This window comes from Canis lupus, chromosome 27 (assembly GCF_048164855.1).
Source record: "Canis lupus baileyi chromosome 27, mCanLup2.hap1, whole genome shotgun sequence".
NCBI classification, from domain to species: domain Eukaryota; kingdom Metazoa; phylum Chordata; class Mammalia; order Carnivora; family Canidae; genus Canis; species Canis lupus.
In genome coordinates, this window is record NC_132864.1 from 40,109,360 (window position 1) to 40,125,096 (window position 15,737).

The 15,737-nt window shown below is 56.6% G+C and overlaps 2 protein-coding genes across 6 annotated transcripts in view; one reads left to right on the forward strand and one right to left on the reverse strand.

The window, feature by feature from the left end:
• ATAD1 (ATPase family AAA domain containing 1) overlaps window positions 1-1,804 on the forward strand; it is a 62,633-nt gene extending 60,829 nt beyond the window's left edge. For all 4 annotated transcript variants that reach the window (XM_072803713.1, XM_072803712.1, XM_072803714.1 and 1 more), the window contains exon 10: window positions 99-1,804. In XM_072803713.1, coding sequence (XP_072659814.1) covers window positions 99-219 — 121 coding nt within the window. In that variant the 3' untranslated portion in view covers window positions 220-1,804. The remainder of the gene's footprint in view (window positions 1-98) is intronic.
• A 4,693-nt stretch (window positions 1,805-6,497) lies between these two features.
• The window catches only part of PAPSS2 (3'-phosphoadenosine 5'-phosphosulfate synthase 2), a 48,842-nt gene continuing 39,602 nt past the window's right edge, over window positions 6,498-15,737 (reverse strand). For both annotated transcript variants that reach the window (XM_072803717.1, XM_072803716.1), the window contains 5 exons: window positions 13,071-13,276; window positions 10,161-10,296; window positions 8,754-9,022; window positions 8,216-8,445; window positions 6,498-7,814 (listed from right to left, as the gene is read on the reverse strand). In XM_072803717.1, coding sequence (XP_072659818.1) covers window positions 7,673-7,814; window positions 8,216-8,445; window positions 8,754-9,022; window positions 10,161-10,296; window positions 13,071-13,276 — 983 coding nt within the window. In that variant the 3' untranslated portion in view covers window positions 6,498-7,672. The remainder of the gene's footprint in view (window positions 7,815-8,215; window positions 8,446-8,753; window positions 9,023-10,160; window positions 10,297-13,070; window positions 13,277-15,737) is intronic.

Consider the following 15,737-nt stretch of genomic DNA (forward strand, 5'->3'; position numbering starts at 1 on the left):
GTGTACTCCAAAGTCATTTGACCAAAAGAAACAAAACAAAAACAAAAACAAAAAAAACAAAGTCATTTGACCATGTGGCTGTTTTGTTTGCATTGTAGCCACGATGAAGATGAAATCCGGCCCGTGCAACAACAGGACCTGCATCGGGCAATTGAAAAAATGAAGAAATCAAAGGATGCAGCATTTCAGAATGTTTTAACACATGTTTGTTTAGATTAAGAGTAAAGATCATTTGTACAGTTCAATGTGATCTAGTTTGATGCACTCTCTTACCTTCAGTGGAAAAAGAATGAAAAGATCAATGTTCTTCACCCAGTGAGAGAGTGAACTGTTCACAACACTGGTTTTATACTCTGAATTCTAAGTTATTGAGATATAGTTATTATATAAGCGGTATTACTACTTGTCAGAAATCATGAGGAGGAACAATTTAATCCAGCCCGAGGGGGTGCTCGTGTTTGACCTCCGTAGCCATATGTTGCAGCCTCAGAGCATCTAGCTGGTCTCAAGGATGATGCATTGAGTCATTCGGGAGAAAGGGGGGTGTGGGTAAGTGCTGATGTCTCAACCTGTGAGAGTGTGTGTGTGTGTGTATTAAATGTATATATTCACACATTTTATATTGATATTCTGTAGATATGTTTGAATATGGAAACTTTTTTTTACCCCAACTACTGAATCAGAAAGTACCAAATAGTATATGGCAAAACGGAGATATATGGTTGTGTCTAAAGGTACAGTGATTCAGCCATTTCCAGTTGTTTCCACTTATTTCAGCCTTTTTTTGTTTTTGTTTTTTTTAAGTCGACCATTTCTCTGCAGTGGAATAGTTGGAGCCGGCCACATCTCCGTTTCTGGTTGTGGCTCCGTTATTATGGTCGTCAGGATAATCAAAAATACTTGCTCAGTGATCAACATCGAATGATTGGCAGGCAGTCACGTGATCAACACTGATTTCACCTCTTTCTGGAACCACACTGAGTTAGAGACATGTTTTAAATCGATGCCTACGGATGGATTGAAAGCCTTGCCCAAGAATGGCTTTGAAAACCACAGTGCCATTCAGTACATGTATGTGACTTTCCTTTCTTCGTTTCATGTGACATAGTTCTGTTGTAACCATGGTTATTTAATGTCATTTTAAAGTTGTATGTTCTTTAATTATGGTCAAATATAATTTGGTCATCGAAATGAAATGATAGTTTAAAACAAGTAGCTGTTACTAAATGTGCTAAAAATACTCATTTTATGACTTTAATTTTTAAAGTTTTCTTAGCATATTATGAATTGTGCCCTAGTTAGTACAAATATACACATCCGAATCCCCATACTGTATCCATGGTCATCCGATGCTATGTGCCCTACATAAGAAACTTTTTTTGTCCAAAACTTCACTAACCAGAATTCTATTACAGGCACTTAAAATCACCGCATGAGGAAAATAGCACAATAAAATCTTGAGGTGCCTTCTGTGAACCATCTGAAAGATTAAATTATTTTTGTTTTTATTGTATTTCTTTGTAAGTCTTTACTCATGAGTTATTGGATTAATTTATTTGCTAGGAAGTCCCTCACGGAACCTGTTGGAGGGTTTATTCCATTGTGCTTTGAATGATGGGCGGGACAGGGGTTGCAGGGACGCACTCTGGACAACAAAAAAAAGCAAGTCCTGAGGATTGTGAAGATGATCGAAAATTGGCTGCAGAACACAAGACACCAAAAATAAAGTTTCGTCTCCATTTTTGATGACTGTATTGTACTATTATTTTATAAATAATGCAATAAAGAGGTCCCTCTTTATCAATTTTTCTCTACTTCTTGTTTTTTTTCAGGTATGTAAAATTGGGGTGTTTTTTTTTTTTTTTTAGTCCATAAACTTTGTCCTCTGAGTATCTTATTTCACTGTGTAGCTTTTACACTCTTGTAACGTGCGTTCTAGTATCCAGTCATTATTGTGTCTCTGTACAGGGTTCGGTAATGACTTAATTTTAATCTGAAGGCACATACTGATACAAAATAAGATGCATCACGTCCTTTCTGAAATTCAGAGTATCCGGTAGTACAGTTTATCATGGTTTTAATCACCAAATAAAGTTAGAGAAACACACTAATCCCATCCGCCGTGACTCGTAGGCATCTTAGGGCCTGAAGGTAATCGAGGACACTTTCTTATATCACCCTGAAGAACTGTGCTTGTTGTAGACAGGCCTTCGACGCAGGTCGTTGGGTTCGAGGTTCTTGATACACCCTCGTGGGTGGTGGTTCCGAGTACCAGCTGTGGAGTCGGACCGCCTGGGTCTAAATCCAGGCTCCCCGTTAACTAACCCTGTGCCCGTGCATCAGTCACCTAACGTCCCTGAGCCCCCGCTGCTCATTTACAACACGGAGCTACGGTGGCACCCAGCGAAGGGGCGGCGTGGGGAGCTGGCGCGGCGAGGCGCTGCTCAGAGTGGGGCCCTCAGTACTGGTTGTATTACTTCTGCACACTGGTGTCTGCCAAACAGCCTGTTTTTGAGAAAGAAAACAGCCTCTTTTCAGTAACAGAGACTCTCTCTTTTTTAAAATTTTATTTATTCATGAGAGGCACAGAGAGAGAGGCAGAGACCCAGGCAGAGGGAGAAGCACGGGACTCGATCTCAAGACCCTGGGGTCACGCCCTGAGCCGATGGCAGACGCTCAACTGCTGAGCCCCCCCCCCGGCGTCCCTATAATTCTCTCTCTAGCTTCTCTTCCGGTCAGAGTATGGGCTAGAATTGCGATAGGCCGAGCGTGCATCCGGCCCCGAAGCCTAGAGTCCTTCCACTTAGAGCGGACCTCGGAGGACGTCCGCCGAGTTTGCCGGCCGTTCAGCCGTCAGGGTTCGCGGACCTGCTCAGAAGTTCAAGCCCTCTTCACGTGTACAGGGGGAAGTTGCATCCGACGCCTCACGTTCATGAAACCCCTGGTGCGTGGCACCGACGCGGGACGCAGCTGCGAGCAGACCCAGAGGTCCAGTTAGCAAAGGAAGAGCAGCCTGGGCCGCGCTGCTGGAGACGTGGACGCTTCCCGCAGCGTGAGGGGTCGGTGGCAGAGCGCGCTGGGAGTGTGTGTCCGTGGCGACCGGGAATTGGCGGATCCTGCCCCGGAGAACACTTGTAGGCACCAGCTGCTGCTGGACACGCGGCGGCGGGGCCGGTGACGCTGGTGGACCGTAGCCGGGACGCCGTGTGCCGGCCTGACCGCCGGCTCCAAAACCAGAGCCAAAGCCCCAGCGAGACCATCAGCGACACGCGAGCCTCGGAGCTGAGGCTGCAACACTGTCGTGTCCCCAAGAGGCGTAGCTTCCGTGGAGCGGCGAAGGTACTCGAGTGGGCTCGGTGACCTGTCATCCGGTGAAACAAACTCCGCAGACGCGTCGGAGGGAGACGAGCGTTGCCTACGGGGCCAGAGGCTCAGTCTCGGAAGAGGGCCGGGCCGGTCCTGCCGCGAGCCACCCACCAGCAATCGGGCCCCCCCGAAGGCTGTGGGAGCCTCTGAGCTCAGCAGGAAGTTTAAAGAACGACTTAGGAAGGTCCCAAAGGCTTTGTAGCAGGACTTGCTCAAGAATCTTTGCCTTTCTTCCTCCGTTGGATTAGGTAGGTCCATTGGTCTTTACATTGCCCCGTTCTTGAATCCTGCAAGGAGGGGCGCGAGCGCAAGTCAGAATCCCTGCTCGCGGTCCTGGAGCTGCGGGGACGACCCCCAGGAACCGTGGCCCGAACGGGGCACAGCGGGTACCTGGATGTCCCCACCCTCAAGGCTACATGCTCAAGACAGCAGTATTTCGACCAAAGGAGATGGAGAGCGGCGGCGGAGGCGGCTGGCCAAGTAAAAAATGACAAATGACAGCTGGTCGCAGGGAGCCATACGTCGCGCTCAGTGGAGGTGGTTCTCTGACTCGCGGGCGTAGCGGAGTGTGAGCTGAGCCTCCAGGGACTGCTCCGTCGCAGCCCGCAGGCCGGGGCCTTCACCTGATGCTGGAGCGCACCTGGCGTGTCCAGCTCTAGCGGAGTGAGCACTTTCCATTTGTGATCTATTCTGTTCCAGGTAACGGGTACAAAGAGAACACGGGCCCGGAGTCCAGTGTTGGGTTTTGCTTCACGTCCAAGGAGTGCGCACCTTCCCCGTGACGGGCAGCTGTGGCGCAGGCCTGGTGGCCCCGCTCCCGGAGGCCGGCCGCGCCGGGTGTGGGCTGCGGGGAGTCGGCCGGGCCTGGGCCCCCCAGCCCCCCACTGCACCCCCGCCCTGTCCGGCAGCAGCCTCTTGCTGGCGGCCGTTCAGGCGTCACGAGGGCTCAGGTCGCACGGGCTCTGGCGGCCGGTCACCAGGAGCACGCACAGGACTTAGAGCCCCCCGTTCACCACGTACGCCGGGGGCCCGGGGAGGGGACTGTCACCTGGCGGATGGTTTGTGAAGGTGATGTGTCTCTAGCTCTTGCAGCTGGTTGACGTCCCTGCGTCCCCGCCACATCTCCGCTGAGGCAGGCCTGCCCTTCCACACGCCACGGCCAGACGCAGGGGCCTCGCCCGCCGCGTACACGGGCGCCCGGCCTCCCACTCCCCTGCAGGCCCCATCTCCCCCCCCAGAGGGCAGCTGGTGAAGGGCCCCGCACCCACTCTTCCCGGCTAGTGGGAAGCATCACTTTTATTCTGCCTCGGTTTTCCCTTGTCACTCTGCGAGTGAAGGCCGTTCATGTCCTCCCACTTTCTAGCACAATTCTGTCATGTGAAGTTCATTTCCAACTTTATAGGTTTCGATCCCAGCTGTGAAACTCTTATACATACGTAATATAATTTTACACGTGTGTGTGCACGCCACCTAGATCTACGGCCTGGTAGCCTTGGGCAAAGTCTGTTTCCTTGAGCACCTGCTCCCTGGTCTGTGAATAGAAATCAAACCGTGTACCTTCTGGGATCGTTTTAGGAATCCTATGGAAGTGCTTTGGGAGCTAGGAAGCGAATACGGCTGCAGGCGCTCGTGTGCTTAGGAAAACCCTCTCCTGTGGCCCACTTCTAGGCTCACTTTGTGTGTACGGGGGTGGGCATGCTGCCGTAGGTCCCTAAGCCTACCTTCCCGCCCCTGCTCACACGTGGTGGCAGTGGTGGCCATACTGCGGGACAGGGGCGGGACCCCCGGCCATGCTGACTGACCATCGGCCCTCCTAGTCGAGGCTCTGTCAGCTGCCGGTGGGTGTCAGCCTTGGTGGATGAGGCGCAGGTTATGAAATAGGCCATCAGGTGCCAGGTTGCAGGTGCTGCGTGGGCCCCAAGGCTTCTGCGTACTCAACGGGTTTATTTCCCCGACTCCGGGAGTTGGAAGCTTGCTTTATTGTTTACGCAAAGATCTGGTACTTTCTAGAATTGCTTTTTACCCTCGGAGGACAGGATGGGGATGCAGCCTCCCTAGTGGCTCACGGGACTAATACCCTTCATGAATGTAGGTTCGTTTTGGTGAACACACTTGTAGGAGCCAATCTTTAAACAAGTCCAAAATACCAAATCCGGATGCAAGCTGGGTACGTAAGAGCAGCCCACTGTTATGTCAGCATGTGGGGAGCTGAATTTTACCTTTGAACAATGTCTGGAAAGCAGGCTTATGAAGTGCATATAAAGCAAGATTTTTTTCTTTCCAAATAAGTGAGAGGCCCAATAATAGTATTCATCCAAGACCCAAATGCATGCAGCAGGGAGGAAAAAGAAGTTTTCCATATCCTGGTCCTTGGTGCGTGCTGCTAGTGAGGACGTGCTTAGGTGGTGGAGACCTGCATCCAGCTCAGGCGAAAGGGGGCCCTTCTCCCGTCAGCCCCCCACACGCCGGAGCACTGGCCGCCCTGGGGCCGCCCTGGGGCGCCCACCGTCAGGAAAGTGCTGGAGAGCAGCAGCAGCCCTGACCGCCGACGCGCGCAGGAGGAAGAGGAAGAAACAAACTCCAACTTGCTCTCCCCAGGGGACCAGGATGTCTCTCGGCGCCGATAGGTTAGCAGGCTGCGCCCTCACCTGACCCAGTGACCTGCAGGGGCCCCTGGGGACGGTCCCCACCTGTGCAGCCTGGCATCCCCCTCGGCACCTGCATCTTCATGTCCTCACCCACTTCCTGCCCTACTTTGTCCTCCTACCGCCCAGGGAACCAGGCAAGGCTCTGGGTGTCGGGAGGGGGGCGGCAGGTGGCAGCTCTGGGCGGCTGTTCCCCGGTGGGACCCCGAGGGCCGCAGCAGGGAGGAGAAGCAGCCCATGGCCCGATGCCTGGGGTCCCGGGGGGGGCAGGTTCCCCTTCTCACCGCAGAGCACCCATGGAGAGGGGCTCAGAGCCACGCAGGACCCTGCCTGGGGGTGCTTGGGGCGGCGGGTGAGCTTCGGTCAGATCCTCGTGCCCCGTGGACATTAGGAGCCCCCCCGCCCCCGCAGCCCCGCGGACATCAGGAGCCCCTCCCTGGTCCCTGGCCAGGCCCTGGTCCGTGTCACAGGCACAAAAGACACCACTTTCATTTTGAGGCATTTATTAAAACAGAAGCATCACTGGTACAGAGAAATAGTCATTTGCACTAAGTGCGGTATGAAGAGCAGAAAAGCAGTTTTAAATAGATCTTTAAAAAATCACAAAATATATCGATTAAGGCACTTTGTCCCTTCTCATGGTTTCAATAAATACGCTGTTCTCTAAAACGGCAGTGAGGCCTCCGAGGGGCCCGACTGGACTGGGAGAGGCAGTCGTGCGCTGCTGTGGCCGTTGTGTGTCATTGATTTCCAGAAGAGCTTTCATTAGCTAAGATCAGTGTTTTTTTTGTTTTGTTTTTAACTGAGAATATGACAAAAATCACAGTTTTCTCTTTGCAGTTTGTCTCTTCCAGAGAGACCCAGCTACGAGGCTACAGTGTCCTCACATGTTCTCCGCAGCGAGGAATCGGGATCAGGGCCGGGGGGCACCCGCCAGGAGGTGCAGCCAAGGACGTTAGCTGTGGGCACCGCGGGAGTCTTTGGAGCAGCGAGGTCAGCAGGGTCAGGGACTCTGGGCCTGCGGCCTCCAAGAGACTGCTGGGTACGGGCCTGGTGTGCAAGGAGCTTGGCTAAGCAGCGGGGGCCGGGGCAGGGGCGGGGGCGGGGGCGGCCCCTGTGCTGCACGGTGTAGACGCAGCACCAGGCTGGGGACCAAGCTCCTCGGGGCCACCAGAACTTCCTCATGACGCCAACTGAGTTTGTGCAACGTGCTCAGCGGCTGGGCCCTGGGAGCCCGGGCACGGGCCGTGGGAGGCGGAGCCCCCCCAGGAGCCACACCCCGCGTAGGGCGGAGAACGGCCCTTTGCCCTCGGTCACCTGGACACGGGAGGTTGGGCGGATGGGCTCCGCTGTGGCCGTGGGCACGGCCCGACATACGCTTGGCGTGTTGGCCACCAGGGCTTTAAGGAAACCGGGGACCCGCCGAGGCCCGCGCCGTAGGGGACACACGGCGGCTGGCCCTGCAGGGCTCCCGCCCCGGCCTGCCCTGCTCCGGGGGCTCCGTCCCACCCTCGTCTCTCTGGGGCCGGCCCTAAATTAGCAGACGATCTCTAGCTCATCCTAAAACCCGCAATCAGCCACCGCGAAGCCGTTGTGCACAGAGCGTCTAATCACAGAAATGGGGGGGCCAGGGCGGCGGGAAGAGGGCGCGGCCCGGCGCCTCAGTCGCGCTTCTCCAGGGAGCCGTAGTAGTCGGTCAGCACCTTCCAGGCCTTGGGCGCCATGAAGCCGTCGGGGGGGTTCTCGCCTTCCCGCGCCAGCTTCCTCATCCGCGTCCCCGAGATGAAGTCGAACTCGTTGTGCCTGTCACGGGGGGCCACGCAGCGCACAGCGGGTGAGTCACGCGCGCCCCAGAGACACCCCGGGGGGGCTGCAGGCCCTTCCTGCAAACAGCTGCGCCTCTGGAAGGGGCGGCTCGCTCGCCCTTGGGCACAGGGGCCTGCAGAGGAGGGGACCCGGCGCAGCGGGGCTCGGGGCCCTTCTGGGCCCTGCTGTGCCCGCGGGGAGGGTCACCTGCCGCCGCCGCTCCGGGAGCAGGGAGCTGGCCCGGCCCCGAAGTCCCCCCGCGGTGCAGGTGCGAGGGGGACGGGGAGGGAGCCTGAGGGCCGCGGACGGACGCGCAGGGGCCCGGACCTCCGGGGGCACGAATCGGGGCGCCTGTCACGGTAGGGGCCCCGCCGCGGTCCGGGAGCCCGGAAACCTACCTCGCCGGGTCGTAGAAGTCCATGGCCTTCTTGGCTTTGTTGTAGGCCGCCACCCGGAACGGGATGATTTCCACGGAGGTCAGGCCAGGGGCCATGCTCAGGACCTTGCCCCCGTGGCTGGGCTCGTACAGGTCTTTCTTAGTCTCGGGGTGCGGCATCCCTGCGGGGTCCCGGCCCACGATATAGAAGTTCACCCCTGCAATCATCCGGGACCTGCAGTGCCACTGGACCTGGGGACGGCACGCGGGAGCCGGTCAGCGCCCGCCGACTCCTGGGTCCCTGCTCACAGACTCGCTCGGCTCTGCCCTGGGAGTGACCCCGGGTCCCGGGATCGGGTCCCGCGTCGGGCTCCCCGCGGGGAGCTGCTTCTCCCCCGGCCCGGGCCCCTGCCCCCTGTCTCTGGGTCTGGGTCTCCCAGGAATACATGAAACCTTTTATTTTAGAAGGTTGGAAAGAGAGAGCCTGGAAGGTGCCGGCGTCTGCTCAGGGCCCTCCGACGTGAGCGGGAGCCCCCCGCCCCCCGCCCCCGGCCGCGCACCTCCGTGGGGCCGGCGTACAGCATCGGCGACGGGAAGATGGCCACGATGGTGGACGAGGGGTCCAGGACGCCCTCCTCCAGGACGGCCGCGTGCTGCTTCATGCGCCACTCGAGGGGCACGTCGTCGTCCTTGGTCCAGCCGCCCAGCGGGTGCAGCAGGAGCACGGGCTGCTTGTAGCCCCGGTCCAGGAGCCTGCGGCGCGTGTCCTGCATGAGCAGGGCGTGCCCGTTGTGCACGGGGTTGCGCAGCTGGAAGGCGAACACCGCATCTGGGACGGGAACACGCGAGGCCGGTGAGCAACGCACGCGGGCCCCTGGCCGCCGCCCCCGGTAAAGCCAACCCGGCCTTGCGGCCCAAGGGGAAGGCAGGGGGGCGGCTCTGGCCTCGGGGTGGTGAGTTCGAGCCCCTCGGTGCGCGTGCAGATCACGTAAAAATAAACATAAAACATTCTTAGAGGAAAGGAAACCGCTCCGTTTACTGTGCACTCACTAGGCCACTTGCTTTTGAAAACCATCCTCGGTCTCCACCGGAGTCCCCGGGGGTTCCTTGCTTCCTCGGAGGGGCCCACGGGCGGGACACAGGCAGGAAGCCCTAACGGGGAGCCGGCCCCACAGAGGAGCCCCTGGGGGCCCGGGGGCTCCCCCGCCCAGGTTGTGCTCGCTCTCCTCCGTCTCTCACTCTCTCTCCCTCCCAAAGAAATAAATATAATCCTTAAAAAAGAAAAAAGAAAGGAAGCCGCGTGCTGCCAAGCGTGGCTCAGGCTGAGCCGACCCTGCGTCTCCGCCCGCGACAGTCTCTGCGACCTAAAGACCTAAAAACAGATTTCACCTTCACTGCAAAAAAAAAAAAATCTTCAAAACAACTCTGCTTGGTGGTGGGCTCCTGAGAGGCTTCATCGTTCCTTCTGGAGTCCATGAAATGGTGTAAAACACCATCATGATCCTATGATCCTATCCTGACTTTTTCTCTCCCCTTTTCAAAACTGCGTGAAAGCCTTCCGGCCTCTGGGTCTCACCGCGTCCCCACGAGGCACCTGTCACCTCCGGGGTGGGGCGCGCCAGAGACCCCCGCTTCTAGACACAGAGGTACCTTGCGGTTTTAAGAACAGTTTTTATCATTTATTGTGTTTCCCCAAACTATGCTGCACCTGCTGCTCTGCAATTTGTGTTTATGCCTGATAAACACGCGGCGGGTATTTCTCTGCGTGGGGGCCCACGTCTAAGCGCCGCACGCTCTCCCTGCACGTGATGTACTCCACCCTCCAGGATGCAGCACCTGGGGTCGGCACGCACCCGGACGGGGCCTTCGAGCCTCCCAAGACTATCGACGTGCGGTTCCTGGTGTCTCCGACCGTAATCAGAGGGTGGCGAGGAGCCCCAACCGGGACCCGGGAGCCCCCCACCTACCGGCGTTCATCTCTTTACACTTCTGCTTGAGCTCCAGGGGCGTCAGGCGGTACTGGTCCAGCCCATCGTTCCAGCGTATTCTCTCCAGCACCTGCAGGTCTCCACCAACCAGCCAATCCCCACTTTCCATCACCATCTGGAAAGACCATTGGTCAAGTTGTTAGACAGGAGTGTCGACTTCTAGTTTGTCTGAACAACGTTTTCTCAGACTTTTTGGTCTCTCGAGTCCCATACACATAATCTCCGTTTTGGGAGAGAGAGAGCGGGGCAGGGGCAGAGGGCGAAGAAGAGCCCCAGCAGCGTCCCCACGCAGCACCGACCCACGACCTGAGCCCAAACCGAGAGTCGGACGCTTAACGCGCAGAGCGCCCCGGGCCGGGTGCCCCGTCCCCAGGAACACCCTTGGCGGAAGGCGGCCCCGGTTTCCTGCGCGAGCCTGGCGGTGAGGGGTTCGAGGCGCGCGGAGCCGGGGCGCCCGGCCGAGAAGGGGCAGGTCGGGGTCGGGGCCCCCGCCTCCCGAGCCTCCCCGGGGACCGCGGCTCGCACACTCCTGACGCAGCGGCGCTCCCTGGACTGGCCTCTCGGGCCCGGGTGGACACGCGGGGTTGGCCGGGAGGGTGGCTCTCCAGCAGGTGACGCCCGCTAAGCTCAGCCTGGAAGGAGGCGCCCGCAGGCGGCTTCCTCCCTAGTTTTCTCCGATTCGAACGTGCAGAGAGCAGCAGTTCGCAGCCTCATCCACGTCCAAGGCTAAGCACAGGCCGACTCGCTGAAAGCTTCTTTTTCTCGAACCGTCTTCGACTAGGGCGCCCAGACCCCTCGATGGGGAAAGAAGGGCGTCGAGGAAACCGGACGCTCACACGCAAAGGACTAGAGCGAGAGCCTTGCCGTGCAGCCTGCGAGGAAATGCACCCCACCCGGGCTAAGGCCCTGCACGCGAGCTCTGAAACCTCGAGGTTCCTGGAGGAGGGAGACGCGGGGGTTACCCCCAACGCCCTCGCCTGGGAAGGAGGCTCCGGGGAGCAGTGAGCGGGGCTGGTGCTCGGGGGTCCGCCTGCAGGTGGAGGTCATGGCCTGTGCACCTGCAGCTCCAGAATTCCCCGCACTGCGCTTCCTCCGCCGGCCTGCCTTTCTGGGGGGGGGGGGCAGGGGTGAGGGTCACAGAGCCGGGCAGCCCTGGTTCTGGGGACCCACCAAGTGAGCGGGCTCTGCGGCGGGCAGCCGGGGTCTCTGACCTCCAGCCCAGGGCACCCCCGCGGTGCAGGGAAGTCCGTGCACAGCAAAGGCGGGTGGGTTGCAGGCCAGGAGCGCACTGTCCCCACAGCACCGTGTCCTGGCACAGAACCTAGGGGTTCGGACTGACCTTCCAGGTCACGCTCCAGGCGCCGCCGGCCGAGACCAGGACAGAACACGTGCGGGCTTCCCTTGTGCCCGCCCTGGCCCCTGCCGGGGGTGGGGGGGACTGGTGGGAAGAGTGGGCGCCCGAGGGGAAGGGTGGGACGGAAGGACGAAGACCCCCGGTTACGTCCCGGGGGTGCCGTAACCCGTGGTGGACGCGAGGGGGCTCCCGCTATTGCTCTGTGGGGCGGGGGGGGGGGGCACCTTCCCCCAACGTGGTTCCGCCTCAAGATGCTGAACCAATGCTTTTGGCATTTCTGGGGTGGGACAAAGGGCGTCTGTGTCCCCGGGCGCTCCAGCTGTCCCCAGGCCGGAGCTGTGGGTACAACAGCAGGAGAAATCATTGCCCGAGAGCCTCCCGAGGCTTCTCATCCGGGCGACTGGGGGGGACGTGGAGGTCGGGCCTGAGGGTGGGAGGACGAAGGTCAGCCTCCCTTCTCGGGTCACCAACCGCAGTGACCACAAAGAAACACGGGCCCACCAAGGCCCAGAACACAAGTCCTCCGGCGGCCCCGGGTCCGGCAGCTTCGAGGCCAGCCGGGGCCTCGCGGACCACCTGACAGACGACCCGGCGCCGGTGCGCAGGGCGGGCACTGCAGCCAGCGCGGGGCTCTGTGCTCACTAACCGCCGGTGTCCGGGCCTCGACAGAGCCCTTCCCACCTTTGCCACACTACACGCGGCGAGAAACAAGACCAAATATTCGCTCAACAGATTCCAGTAGGTTCGTTCCAACATCCACTCTGCAGGGCCAGGAGCCGGAAGAGGTCCTGGAGTCACGCGGACTCTGGCGCCTCCTTGGACGTGGCTCGTAACGGTTCCACCCTCCGGCTCTGCTCTGGGGTGGGGGACGGCTTTTCCCTTCAGTGTCACAAACTTTCCTTTATGGGAAATGAGGTGCGCCCAGCAGCCCACGATAGTCCCACCCCCACCTCCACCCCCACCGAGCAGAAGTCAGGAGGAGGTTTCGCCGAGTTTGCCTTTGGGCAGGACAGACTCAAAACGATCCCCACCAGAGGGTTAGGATCTTAAACATCCACCGATGAAAATGTGCTATTTCCCCCCGAAACTCGGCCACTATCCGCGCTGATTTTCGTTTACTGAAGGGATGTCACCGACCCCCGCAACTGGCCACAGAGCACGCGCTTGAGTCTCTTTCGGGCTGTTGGCCGGACCCATGCCCCAGTGAATTTTCGAGACGGAGAGCACGGCAAGCTCCGGTTTGGGGGCACAGCCGTGGATCTGATTTCTGGTCTTTACTCAAGACGCCAGACCAAGTCACCCACCCGGGGCAGCTGTGTCCCTCCCACTGAGGGAGCCAGCCTGGCAGCATCTGGCGACCCAGCGGGTCGTTCAGAGCGGCCCTCAGACGGAAACGCACCTCTACCCCTTTCTAAAAAGATCTCCGAAGGCAAGGGCTGCCAGGCCTCCACCTGACCCCGGCCTTTCCCAGGCCCTCGTGATGGGATAAAAAGGAAAGAGACCAAGAAAGCCCTCCCACGGGTCTTGCCGCCTACCTTGATATGCGGGTGTTTCGCACACATCGTCCCCCACACGCGGGAACACCGCTCCTCCTTCCTGTGTTCGTAGAACTCGGGGTCCCGTAAGATAGCCACTCGCCGTCCCTCGTACGTCAGGACAAACTCACTGCACCCCTCCAGCCGCGTCTTGTCGTCCGCAGACACGGGCAGTACGATGGGGATGCTCATGTTGATCACCCCATCTGTAGGAAGAGCCGGGTGACCAGTGACCATGGGATGCCAGGTGTGCTGTGCTTGAAGGGTGCGCACAGCGTCCATCCCAAACCTTCCCTGCAAAGGGCAGGAAGCCCTCAACCCCACACGGCTGCGTTGGCCACACCAACTTCTCGAGAGTCTGGGATGACAAGTGCCTGAGATGCTCCTCAACGCAAGAGACGGGGCATTTGTGCTAAGTGGGCTGAGTTTCAAGTCGCGGAGGTGGCTTCAGGGAGTGATCTAATTTGGGGGATGAGGAAGGGGCATCTCCCTTCTGAGTTCCCTTTTGAAAGCGTGGTCCTGACCTCAACACACCGGAGAGTGTGATGACTTTAAGAAGCCAATTACACAAAACTAAAGGCTGGCCAACAAACCCAGACAAAAACCTTCTAGTCTTTCTTGGAAATGAACCTTGTAAGAACATTGGCAAGTCTCTTATATTATCTCTTTAGGCTCTAATTGTGCTACCGACACACCTGTCCTGAAAGAGAAAACAAAACTCAGACAACGAACACTAGCAGAGAGGACCCCAGGCCAGCGGTCCTGCCGGCGTTGTCAGTCTACTGTGGTCCCGGCTCAGCATCACCTCTTACGCGGCGCTGAGAACACTCCCCGGGGGATCACAGCCCTTGCTAGCTCAGCTGCAGTCGGGACCCGTCAGTCAGAAAACACGGAGGAGGGAAAACCATGTAAGGCTGATTTACTAAAGTTCCCGCATTGACTTGGGAGAGTGATCACACTCCTCCCCCCTCTACGCTAAGTATCTTGCTCTAAAAGGATCGTAAGTAAAAAAAAAAAAAAAAAAAAAAAAAGGATCGTAAGTAAACCAGCATTCTGGGTCCTCAGGAAAAAGCACAACTGGGCCTTCCTTTTTTTTTTTTTTTTTTGTTGCAGGAGTAGAATTCAGTGATTCATCCCTTACGCACAACCGCCAGTGCTCATCACAAGTGTGTCCCCCAATCCCCATCCCTCACCCGCCTGTCCCCTGCCCACTCGCCTCCAACAACCCTCAGTCTGTTCTCTATCGTCAAGAGTCTCTTACGGTTTGCCTCCCCCTTGTTCCCCCGCCCCCGTGTTCATCTGTTTTGTATCTTAAATTCCACACAGGAGTGAAATTGTACAGTATTTGTCTTTCTCTGACTTATTCCACTTGGCATTGTACTCTCGAGATCCACCTATGTCATTGCGAATGGCGAGATCTCGTTCTTTTTTATGGCTTTTTTATGGTTTTTTTTTTATATTCCATTATATATGATGTGTGTACACCGCATCTTCTCTGTCCACTCATCAGTCAACAGACACTTGGGCTGTTCCCACAGCTCGGCTGTTGTAGATAAAGCCGCTGTAAACACCGGGCCGCACGTGCCCCTTTGAGTCCGTACCTTCGTATCTTTGGGGTAAATCCCCAGCAGTCCGATTGCTGGGTCCTAGAGCAGCTCTATTTTTAACTTTTTGAGGACCCTCCACACTGTTTTCCAGAGTGGCTGCCCCCGTCTGCATTCCCATCAGCAGTGCAGGGGGTCCCCCTTCTCCCCATCCTCGCCAACACCTGTCGTCTTGTGGTGTTAATTTTAGCCATTATGGCAGGTGGGAGGTGGGGTCTCATCATGGCTTTGAGCTTAACTAGGCTTTTTTTTTTAATTTTTATTTATTTATGATAGTTACAGAGAGAGAGAGAGGCAGAGACACAGGCAGAGGGAGAAGCAGGCTCCATGCACCAGAAGCCCGACGTGGGATTCGATCCCGGGTCTCCAGGATCGCGCCCTGGGCCAAAGGCAGGCGCCAAACTGCTGCGCCACCCAGGGATCCCTTAACTAGGCTTTTTAAAAGGAAAACAGGAATGATGAAAACAACACCAGCGATAAACGATACCTTCAGAACTCCACCTTTCCATCTGGTAAGATGTAGAAGTTTATGTATGTGCGTATGTTTATTCTCGGTTCTATAACTATCAATCATCATAGCCTGAAATCAAATTCATGCATAATCAAACCAAGCACAATCCAGCCAGGTGCCTCCGTTTAAATTGCACCTAAAATCAATTAATTTATCCTTTGACAATTAAAAATGTCTTATAAATGCAATAGGGAAAAAAAAAATCCAGATTTGCGAACTGAGGACCAACACTCAGCAGAAGTAATTAGCAGAAAGGATCATGCATTTTTTTTTTTAAGTCTCAGGGACAGAATGTACAACAATAATTTAGAAACGAGTTTACTTTGTCAGCCAAATACGACATTATAAACAACAGCTGCATCTGATCCAGAAGTTTCCTGTTATTTGGACTCTAACAGAAGAATTTGGCATTATTATTCAATTATAACTGATGGATCATGAACTGTTAACAATTTCAACTGATTCATTTGGATTTTTTTTTTTAATTATGTTGTTAACCATTTCCAATTAATGTAAGTATCTCATTATAATGATTTAACTACTTGGAAAGTT